Below are 12,283 nucleotides of genomic sequence, written 5' to 3'. Positions count from 1 at the left end.
TTATGAGTCTGTAAATAACTAAAAATTAATCAACTTACTACCTGGTGCTGGAGTTTTATATGTTTTGATACAAAACAATCAATATAATTATATGAGAGAAATGTAAAAAAGAATTCTGAACAGTAACAAAATACATCTGCTTTCTTGGTAAATAACATAATATTTTAAAAGCATTGACATGTTTATTGACATTATTTATTTATGTCCTGGATTGTGTCCCAAAAGATTTCGGGTGGTTCATAATGGAGTAGGTACAGGAAAATGATCATGAAGCATATACAGGAATCAGGTATCAGAGACAGTATAACACAGATAAGAGTCAAATGTGTAGACCAGGAATATCCAGTATAGCATGGTGGTTATAAGCATAGACTGGAAATTAGACTCTTTAGATTTAAATTCCAAAAAAGAGGGGATATATGTATACATATAGCTGATTCACTGTGCTGTACAGTAGAAAGTAACACAACATTGTAAAGCAATTATACTTCAATATTTGTTTAAAATATTCAAACCCCAGTTCTACCACATACTAGCCGTATGAACTTGAGCAAGTCACATAGCACCCCTGTGCCTTGGTTATCTCATCTGTAAAAATGGACATGATATTTGAACTTTACTCATTATTGTTCAGTTGCTAAGTCGCAGAGTCACTGACTGCAACCACTGAGCTGCATGCAGCACACCAGACTCCTCTGTCCTTCACTATCTCTCAGAGTTTGCTCAAACTCATGCCTATTGAGTCAATGATGCCATCCAACCATCTCATCCTTTGTCGCCTCCTTCTTTTGCCTTCAACCTTTCACAGCATCAGAGTCTTTTCCAATGAGTCAGCTCTTCACATCAGGTTGCCAAAGTATTGGAACTTCAGCTTCAGGATCAGTCCTTGCAATGAATATTCCTCCTTTAGTAATGACTGGTTTGATCTTCTTGCAGTTCAAGGGACTCTCAAGAGTCCTCTCCACCACAGTCTGAAAGTATCAATTCTTCTGTGCTTAGCCTTCTTTATGGTCCAACTCTCAGATCCGTACATGACTACTGGAAAAACCATCGCTTTGACTATATGGACCTTTGTCGGCAAAATGATGTCTCTGCTTTTTATTACACTAAGTTTGTCATAGCTTTTCTTCAAGGAGCAAGTGTCTTTTAATTTTGTGTCTGCAGTCACCACCCACAGTGATTTTGGAGACCAAGAAAATAAAGTCTGTCACTGTTTCTATTTTTCCCCATCTATTTGCATGAAGTGATGGCACCAGATGCCATGATCTTAGTTTACTTTACTTACTAAGGTTTAAAATTAATTCAATAAGCTAAGGGAGATAGGAAGTTAGAAAGGCTATGAAACCCAGATCATGTGCTGAAGAAAGGAAGATGCATTTTGATTGAGGGGAGTTATTTTTTCATCTTTTTTCCTCTTCTTAAATATTTACTGGACTTCACTGGTGGTTCAGTGGATAGGAATCTGCCTGCCAATGTAGAAGACACAGGTCAGTCCCTGGTCTGGGAAGATTCCACATGCCATGCTGTGGAGCAATGAGGCCAGTGCACCACGACTACTGAACCCACACTCTAGATCCCACAAACCACAAGTAGAGAAAGCCTGTGCACAGCAGTGAAGACCCAGCACAGCCAAAAAATGAATAAATAAATAATTAAAAATTTTTTTCTCTCAAAAAGTAAGGTTCTGGGGAAATTATATAAAAGATAGATACAGTCAGCCCTCCATATCCATGGCTTCTGCATCTGCAATTTCAACCAATGGAGGACTGAAAATATTAGAAAAATAAAAATCTGGAAAGCTTCAAAAAGCAAAACTTGAATTTGATGTGTTCTGACAACTATTTATATAGCATTTACATTGTATTTACAGATCTGAAGATGACTTAAAATACATGGAATGCTATGCATAAGTTATATGTAAATACTAGGCCATTTTATATAAGATATTTGAGCATCTGTGGATTTTGGTATCTGGAGCAGGGATCCAGGTAACAATCCCCCTTGGATAACAAAGGATTACTACATATATAAATAAAAATATTTCATTTCACCTTTTAAAGAAGGTTCATGAATTTAATTCTCCTTCTACTGAAATAGTCTTTCTAAACATATGCTTTGAAAGTTCGTGGCTTCATATTCTGTTTCATTCCTATGTGTCCATTAAAGCTGATCAGGTACATTGGCAGCAGCTTGATGGCACATCTGCATCACCATGAATTTCTTTGAATGTGATGATCTTAGATATATTTATATATTTAAATGAGTAGCTTGAATATATATATATATATATATATATATATATATATATATATATATATATATATATGCAGTGTCCAGTAGAACTCTCTGCAGTGGTGGAAATACCTTATATCTGTGCTGTACAGATGGTAGTCATTAGCCACCTGTGGCTGTTGAGCACTTAAAACATGGCTATTGTGAATGAGGAACTGAATAATTAGTTTTAATTTTAATTAATTTAAATGTAAATAACCACATATCCCAGGTGGCTCAGATGATAGACTGCCAATAATGCAGGAGACCCTGGTTCGATTCCTGGGTAAGGAATTCCCCTGGAGAAGGAAATGGCAACCCACTCCAGTCTTCTTGCCTGAAGAATTTCATGGACACAGGAGCCTGGCGGGCTAGTTCATGAGGTCACAAAGAGTGGGACACAACTGAGCAACTAACACTTTCTTCTTTCTCTTTGCCCTATTGGAAGTATAGCTCTAGAAGAAGCATTAGGTAAGAGGCAGACTACAAGCAAGCTTTAATATTCAGCATCACTACATTTTAAAAAGGAAGAAGAAAAAAAACATGCACCAAAAAAAACTCCATTTCAAATACTAAGATTCATGTTCAAAGATACTAAGAGCATGGGAACTTCCAAATTACTCTTTCTAAAGGATAATTATGTCAGTAAACATTATAAATATATTTCTGCTGTTCATCTTTTGATCATACACCATGAGTTTTAGAAAACTACTTTAATGCTTTTCCTCATTAGTTTTTCCTAGCTGGTAGAGCCCTAATAAGCCTTTCAAGCATATGTGTTTACCTAATCTTTCCAGTGTCAGAGGAACTCTTACTTTATAGTCTATTCATATAATGAAAATGAAATGTCAGTCACTCAGTCATGTCCAACTCTTTGCAATCCCATGGACTGTAGCCCAACAGGCTCCTCCATCCATGGGATTATCCAGGCAAGAATATTGAAGTGGGTTGCCATTCTCTTCTCCAGAGGATCTTCCTGACCTAGGGATCGAACCCAGGTCTCTTGTATTGCAGGCAGATTCTTTACCATTGGGCCACCAGGGAAGCTCATATTCATGATAGACTATTCATATATTATTTAATTTATTATTGTATTTTATCTGTGCAGCTAGTGGTTTTTGTTGGCTATATTTTTATAAATCAATAATACAAATGGAAAGAATTATAAAGTGCTAACTCTGTGCTGGACACCTTCACATGTTATCTCATTTGATACTCATTACAACTCGGCTTGATTCCCTGGTGGCTCAGATGGTAAAGTGCCTGTCTGCAATGCAGGAGACCTGGGTTCAATCCCTGAGTTGGGAAGATCCCTGGGTTGGGAAGCTACCTATTTGTAGCTCTCCCTGAGACATTACACATAGATTCACTTGTACAGGCATTTTCTCCACACAATGTTCTCTGTGACTGATCTTTAGGCTCCACAAAATATAAACAACTTTAGTCAATACTACTGACTTTCATTTTCCCATTGATAGGTCCTATCAAATAGTTCAAGACTTCAGTGCAATGCATAAAGGAGAGACAGCAAGACTGTTGGGATGAGAATTAAATAATAAAAAAGATTACACACATAGTATAGGACTTTGTTCTCTAAATATTTGGAAACTTGTTGAACACAACTCTCTCATGTTGCCTAATTCAAATTTTAAAACTTTACTTAAAATTAATAAGTAATACACTGTTCCAAGAAAGAAAACCATGGGAGCCTTATAGGTGCTTCTGTCAGTTTTAATGACTATGAGAATCACTGACTGTAATAATGGTGACTGAACAGTTTCAAAAGAGGTAGTATGTTTAAAAACCACCTGACATTTATGCTGACAGAATTTTCCAAGGCAAACTGTCATTTGAATAAATTTTCTGAATAGTATGGGAGATGCTTTACCTAGAACCTTTTAAAGCAGTTTAAACACCTGCCTTAGGTTATTGTTGAGATGTTGTTCTGAACTTTGTACAGAAAGAAACAGGTTAAGTTGTAGTGATCTCTCTTTAGATGAAACAAACACTTCCTCAATTTAGGATACAATTTGTGATTCTGTTCCCATGTAAAGAAAGCTATAGAATGTAAGAGTAATGGAACTCCTTCCCTTCACCGCTTCCCTCCAAGGAAACTCTCCAAGAAACCCAATCTTGGATTCTTTTTCTTTTATTAAAGGAGAAACTAGGAGAGAAAATTAGGTATCCAGTCACTTTGCAGTGCATGTTTTTTGTTTTTAAGAATTAGAAATGTATCTGTTCCATTGGAAGTCAAAAAGGGATGGCTATTGGGATGGCTTCTGTTGTGAAGAAAATGTTAGCTCAAATATACTTGTTTAGAAAGGTTTTCACTTTTAAAAAGGGTTTAAGAGTATGGCAAATCTTGCAGTTATTTTACCAAGAATTGTCAAGAAAAAAAAATTGAATCACAACAGTTAAAAAAGTTCACCTTCCTCCCCATTTCCCCCACCACCTTCACACACACACACACACACACACACACACACACACACACACACACACACACACACACACACACACACAATTATAGCTTGTTAGAGCCATTGACTGAAAACAGGCCCAGCAATTTATCAGACCTCCCTTAAACAAGAGACAATTGGCAAGGGCATTTTCACCTAGCAATTAGTTGCACTCAATTTCTATAGCCTCATTTAATTATAAGCACAAAAGGGATGACCAAAACTGAACACTCAGGGCTCTTTATCCTATGACCTCATTCCTTTTCCAGGCAACCTACTTCCCTGAACAATCATTCACTTTAGTGACCACGCCTTTGCACAACAATTTATCAAAACAACACACCCATCCCCACAGAGCAGGAAAATTTTCTGATAGTGTATAGAAATCCTGGCATAGTAAAAGAGCTAGCCACAATCTTTGTAACCAAAGAAAAGGAAAAAAAAATCATGTAAACAAAGAAAAGCCCAAGCTGAATAATTTTGAGAGCAGAGATCATTCATAAACTCATATTCTTCCCCAGGTTGCTTTCTGGAGTTAAATTTTGTTGCAAGCTTAAAATTGAAAAGAATGGTCATTCATATAACACAATCTCTAAGAGGTCCCTTCTTGCATCAAAACATTTTATTCAGTAAAATATTGATGGCTAAAGCACAAAATCATATTCTAAAATGAAATATAGACATACAGAACACCTACAGACTAGATCATGTATGCATGCATGCATTCATGCTAAGTTGCTTCCATCTTGTTCAACTCTTTGTGACCCTATGGACTGTAACTGGCTAGGCTTCTTTGTCGATGAGATTCTCCAGGCAAGAGTAATGGAGTGGATTGCCATGCCCTCTTCCAGGGGATCTTCCCGACTCAGGGATCAAACCCACATCTGTTATGTCTCCTGCATTGGGAGCAGGTTCTTTACTACTAGCACCACCTAGGAAGTCCCCAGATCATGTTTTTCTGTCCTCAGTATGGACTCTCCCTAGATAAGCAAATGGGTATTTATCTAGATAATCATGGTGCTTACTACATAACAGGCATTTAATAAATATGTGCTCAATGAATGATGGGTATTAAAAATATTTTATTTTGATCAATTTCTCTGTCATAACAGAACTGCTCTGTATGCATGGAAAATATCTTGAACATCATAAAAAGCTAAAATTAATGGAAGAGAAATATTTATGTCCAACGTGTATTAACATCAGTGCTGTTCATTTGAGGCAGTATTTCATTTTGAATTAATGATGGATGTTTAATGTTCCAGCATTTTAAAATGTTGAGCCAAAAGGTTTTTGTTCTCTTTAGTTTCATGTAGTTTCTAGAACTCCATTTATTTATAAGACTACATTCAGCTCTAAAATTCACCTATGACCTTGATTATACCTGCTTCTGATTTTTCCAGTTCACATGAATAAACTTAGTAACTTTAATTCTATCATCAATTTAGATAATTTCGCCCGCAACTGGTTTCTATATTCAATTTTCTCTGAGAAACATTCTATCAGTCAGACAAAATAATAACTGGGAGAATCATAAAATATATCTGATCAATTGTAGACAAGAAACAGAGCAACATTATATTTGGAGAAATTTAAAATATCTATAAATACTATTTTAGTTCATAAGAAAGCAATAAAGGAAAAGACGTGTGCTAAAAAGCCAGAAATAGAAAATACTAAAGTGCTGCACAAAGCATTTGTTTAAATCTAAAATGTCTACTACACAAACTAAAAAAGAAAAGCAGCACAATATCATTTCAATTTCTCAAAGGGATCATATTTTACTACTGGCAATGATATATATTTTTAATCGTATGAATTCTTTTAATATCATCCAAACACAAAAATGCTAAAAGCAATTAAAGTAAAAGTTTAATTGAATTCATGATAACCAACCCATTTTCCTAGCTGCCATGGTCACAAACTCAAGCATCAGAATAATTGCTATATACCAACTCAAAATGTCATTGAAACATGGCATATTAAGGAGAGAATTTTAAAAAATAAAGCTAAATGAAAAAGATATTAAGTAATGTGTATTTCTTGCTTGTGCTAGGTATGGTATATAATAAAGCTGCTACCACATCTTACGCATTTCATTAACATGAAGGCAATTTCAGGTCAATTTTAGGTCTTACCTTATACAATGCCATCCTGCCACTAAACAGGGAGAAAGTAAATAAAATAATAGTTTCTTAGTCACATTCTTTGTGACAGCTATCTTAAAGCTTTCTTGCCAAATTATCTTTTAGTAGATTTATGAATACCCTTTGATATGTAACTCAGTTTGAAATTTTACCTTCCTCTTCCTCACCCAGCCCTTTTCTTTCTTATCAATTATAAATAACTTCGGACTTCACCCTCTATCCCAATCTCTTTTCCCAGTTTCTGTGGTGATACTTTCTGTCCTTAAGGCTCTTTGTAAATTCCTTTGGGGAACTACATTTCAGGATGGAGCTAGTCCTGTGAAGATCACTTAGCAGATATCTGGTATAAAGAAGGTGATTTTTGCAAAAAGCTCAACCAGTGTGGTCCAGGTTTATTTAAAAGGAAAGTTGAACTATGGAGTATACAATAAAGTGTGACCCTAAAAGCTGTTCTGTGGTCAATGTTTATAACTTGCCAAATTTCAGCTTTAATTTTTTTTCTTATTTATTTTTCTTTTACTAGGAAGTTGGTAAGAGGTTAATAATTATGTGAGGGTAATTTTAGCATACCCATGATAAAGGTAACTTGCTGTTTCCAACTTTTGCATTGTTTTGAGGCTACTCAGGAACATAGGTGACAGCTACTATGTTGTTCATTAACATCCTAATGCTTAATATTGGAATGCACATTTGCATTATTATTATCACAAACTAGTAGTTTTGACTTTTTATTTTTCTTCCCTTTGACTTCAATGCAGGTGGAGTTTTTCTCAAATAGGTAATTACTGCCAGTAAATGCTGGGGTTTTTCATCTTAATTTTCCCCTCAAATTAAGCTAGGAGTGAAGTAAAACAGTAAAATTGTGGCCCTTATAGTTGTTCATTTACTGATATCTTTTAAAAATTCTTTTTAAAACAGCTTTATCATATCCCTTATAAATGTTGCTTCATATCCTACTTAAAATTGTTGTTTTGGGGAAAATAGTCCATATTATTCCAGATCAGCATAACGATGCAACATAGGATATCATTCCGATGGCTACTTTTTGAGCTCCTCACAGTACTGCTTGTATCTTGAAGCATAATTTCAGTTTAGACAGAAGTTTCCAGAAAGCTTAAAGACATGCAAATTTAATGTAAAGACAGTCAAAGATGAAAACAGACATAGAGCTGTTATTTTTATATTGTCTTGCAATGTTCTTTCATATTCATTGGCAAGATTATTAGCACAGATACTAAACTAACCCCTTTAAAAACAAATTTATTTCATTTTAAAGGGTGTCTTAGATTTCCATTATTTTTAACTTTCATATAACGACTGCTTATATCTTGCCTTCCTCAATTCTACATTCACTTTCAATATTCTTTCTACTAAGACATAAATTATCCACCTTGACTATACAAGAACCAGTGTGTCATTTTCAGAAGACTAAACACATATAACGATTCAAATAGACATTTGTGCCTGTCACTTATCCTGGAGCAGTATACTATTTGCCAAACACAAATAACTGCTTGTCACTCCGTACATATCATTTTCCCTGCACCACCATATTTGATTTTTTTAAAAAGCTGTATACTTTTGATATGAAGTGAACCAGTGAGAACTTATTTTATAAAAAGTTGAGGATTGCTTTATGGTAGGAGTAAAAGAATACCTCAGATTAGATATTCCAATCTAATTCCACAAAAATGAACCATTTTATATTCTAGTTAGATTGTGAAAATCATTGGAACTGATAAACAAATGGCTACAAGCATTAGTAAACTGATAAACAAATGGCTACAGCACTAGAAAAGAACAGCCAAGAGATGGAATTTGGGCCACCTTATATTGCATATAAAAGTGCAATCCAAGAGATAATATTCTGTGGAACAGAGCCAGAGAAGCAAGAAGAAAATAAACGAGTTCAAGATTTCCCCCTCTTTGACATAGCTGCCTTTGTGGTACCTGGGAATGGTCGCTCCAAACCAAGCTTTGGTAGGAGGAGGAAGTTTTGAGAGGGGAGAGCACTTCTCCTGAGCCGACAGGGTCCAAAGCCTGAACCACCTTGTTCATGGGCCCACTGTAAGTCCTCACTCGCTCGTACACTACATTTTTTTCTGGAGGCTGCTGGGCTTGGCTTGACTGACGGTAGCAGTGGTAATGCTGGGGCTGGCATGGCAGCACCTCTGGGGACTGCTGAGTCCCACAGCTGCTGCTGCTCATCTCACTCCAGTAGCTTGAGCTCATCTTCTCAGTGGTCTGCAAGGTAATCCCCAGATGCTCTCCCTAAGGAACAAACAGAGAGAGATCATGAAAGAAAAGAGCAGGAAAACAGACAGGCAGGCACATGTTGAAACCTTTTATTAACCACCGCGGCCTATTCTGGTGCCAACAAGAGACTAGAGTTACCTGAGCAGCAGCAGAAGCAGGTCCGGCAGCTGCAGAGGAGGCAGCAAAGTAGTCGAGTGCAAATGCAAAGTGGAGCCACCCCAGGGAGATTGCTCCAGGAAATAGTACTGCCACGCCCCTGAGGGGCGGAATCACCAGGCAGGTTTACCGGCCGGGAGAGGCCCTGCTTTGCTACGGAGATAGCTACCAGGCCGCTCAGTAGGCTAAGGAAGTCTAGGAAGAGCAGGAATGTGGAATTTCAGGGCTAAAGTCAGAGCTTCCAAATTCCACTGTCTTGGAAATTCACTTGAACTGTAAATAGGTAAAGACATGCCCATGCCAAAATTTACTACAGAAAAAAAATCACAAAAGTCATATGAAGGTGACTTTCCCATGGTTCTTAACCTTAGGAAAGGTAATTATAAGCATGAATATTACCATTCCAGAGTCTCAGACCAAAATAAGGGATATTAGCATAGGGACCACACTAGTTTTCCCAGATAAATTTGCATTCTTTGTAAAACCCAGCTGGTAATTGCAGTTGAGGGGGATTGCTGCGGGGTCTCCTTCTAGCAACTCTCTCTAATTTGGGGACCTGTTTAATTTGCTCCAGGCCTCATGTGACTTTCTAATTGAAATTGAGGAAGATTTGTCTAAATGATGAGATCTGTCAAGAAAAATCTAACCAGTCCATAAATGCTTTGCATTTTAGCATTTATATATTGTTTTGCATTTTTACAAAGAACTGTATCCTGACTTTATGCTTTTTAAATATCTAGTTCTTAAGGGAGCTGCAAATCTTAAGAAGTGCCTTAATTGATATAATGAGATTTAAATATCCTTAGCACTTATATTGGAGAAGGCAATGGCACCCCACTCCAGTACTCTTGCCTGGAAAATCCCATGGACAGAGGAGCCTGGTGGGCTGTAGTCCATGGGGTCGCTACAAGTCGGACAAGACTGAGCGACTTCACTTTCACTTTTCACTTTCATGTATTGGAAAAGAAAATGGCAACCCACTCCAGTGTTCTTGCCTGGAGAATCCCAGGGACGATGGAGCCTCGTGGGCTACCATCTATGGGGTCACACAGAGTTGGACACGACTGAAGCGACTTAGTAGCAGCAGCACTTATATTTATCACTACTTGAAATCACAATCATATTGCCTACTTATCCACCAGATTTTGCCTTGCGAAATATTTCAGCACTACAGAATTCTAGAATACTCTCACTGAGGGTGTCTTCAGAAAATGATGTCTTCCTAGTGTGTATATATACCATAGAACCCAGGACACCACCACCATTCTGGAGAGGAAGAAAATATCGTCAAGCTGGCTAGCCAGATTTTTATCTGCTGAGTGTACAAAAGGCAGTGATTTACTTGGTCATTCACTCTGACTATGTGAGGAGTTTTACGTGGAATATCTTCATCCTCTCAAATGTATGAGGGCTTAGAGGGGAGGAACTGAGGCAGAGACACAGAGAGGCTGAAAATCTTCCCAAAGTTAAACTACTAGTAAATAATGAGTCTGTGATTTGAGCAGACAGCTAACTTTAAGCTCTTAGCTACTGTATTATACTGCTAAGTAAAATTTTAAATTATGTTCTGTATCTGGACATCCAATACAGCTTCCAAGTGGAAAAATATAATAGTTTTGAACCATTAGTACATAAGTGATTTTAAAAATAATCTTTGGTTTTTTACGGGGGAGAGGTAAGCAAAATGCTGAAAATGGACCTTAAAAACTTTAAAATAATTAAAATAATTTATTGTATATTTACATTTATATTTGTATGCCGTGTGCAGAGCTTTCGAATCTAATCTTTGTTCATTATAATGCTGTTTCTCAAGGCTTAAAATTTAATTTAATTTGCCAAACAGCCTGGCAAAATGTCATATCAATAACTTGTTAATATCATTAACATATCATTTTGAACCAGCTTTATATGTGAGTGGGAAATGGGTATTACGTGGGGTCATCCAGTCAGCTCTGATTGTTGAAATCTGAATTTGAAATACACACAAACACATATACACAGTGCCATTAATGTCTGCATCCAGTGCTGCTAATATCTGTATTCTAATAACTAAAGTAAGAGATTGAGATGAAAAATAAAAATTCCTTCATCCATACCTGCCCTCCATATTTCTTGGATATATGGCATTTTGAGACAACCGCCTTAATGCAATTGGTAAAAATTAATGTGTGAAACTGACACCTTCTTTTAATTCCTGAACCTCATCCATCAGTTTTCTACATGCTTGTGTATGAAGAAGAAAGAGCTTGAAGCTCAGGGATAGTATTAATACAAAGAAAGGATATTAGACACTGTCTGGCAGACAAACCACATCTAGGTATGAAACAAATGTTGACCACCCTTGCTCACCTCAGAGAGGTTTGTCATTCATTCTCACCAAAGTTTGTGCTTCTTCTCTGAGACGTCATTGTGCCTTCATTGATCTGCTTCTACAATTGTTTTATTTCTCCTTTATGACGATAATGTTAATACTCACCTATGTTTGATTAATAAATGCATATAAATATATTTGACCATTTAATAACAGTACTTATTCTGTTTTCTACTGGAAAACCCAAGGAATTGACATTTAAACAAGCTTCATGACCCAGAGGAATCGGGTGGAGAGGGAGGTGGGAGGGGGGATCGGGATGGGGAATACATGTAACTCCATGGCTGATTCATGTCAATGTATGACAAAACCCACTACAATATTGTAAAGTAATTAGCCTCCAACTAATAAAAATAAATGAAAAAAGAAATAAATAAACAAGCTTCATGATTGTGCTATGCTTCTTACATTAGTGGATGAAATAGTAACAGTTTATTTCTTATTCTCAGCTGCAGACTTATTCAGAGAATACTTAAGTATATTTCTAGCAGTTATTTGTTTCACTCGGTAATATAGATGCTTTATATTTAGTACTGAAAAAACTTCATTTATCATGATGGATTCGATTTCCCCTTAGAAGCTAATTTGGTTCTAACAGACCTTTAAAAATATTTAGTGTTTTT

The 12,283-nt window shown here is 36.5% G+C and overlaps 1 protein-coding gene across 2 annotated transcripts in view; it reads right to left on the bottom strand.

Moving 5' to 3' along the window:
* The window catches only part of POF1B (POF1B actin binding protein), an 84,098-nt gene extending 74,734 nt beyond the window's left edge, over positions 1-9,364 (bottom strand). Inside the window, exons 1-2 of one of the 2 annotated variants that reach the window (XM_043896483.1) lie at positions 9,272-9,364; positions 8,828-9,148 (exon numbers count right to left, since the gene is read on the bottom strand). In XM_043896483.1, coding sequence (XP_043752418.1) covers positions 8,828-9,109 — 282 coding nt within the window. In that variant the 5' untranslated portion in view covers positions 9,110-9,148; positions 9,272-9,364. Of the gene's footprint in view, positions 1-8,827; positions 9,149-9,271 lie in introns of those variants that run through there. The other variant, XM_043896484.1, reaches the window with a different exon arrangement.
* Between the last annotated feature and the right edge of the window lie 2,919 nt (positions 9,365-12,283).

The sequence above is a fragment of the Cervus elaphus genome, chromosome X, assembly GCF_910594005.1.
Source record: "Cervus elaphus chromosome X, mCerEla1.1, whole genome shotgun sequence".
Lineage (NCBI taxonomy): Eukaryota > Metazoa > Chordata > Mammalia > Artiodactyla > Cervidae > Cervus > Cervus elaphus.
This window is presented reverse-complemented; position numbering and strand designations above follow the sequence as displayed.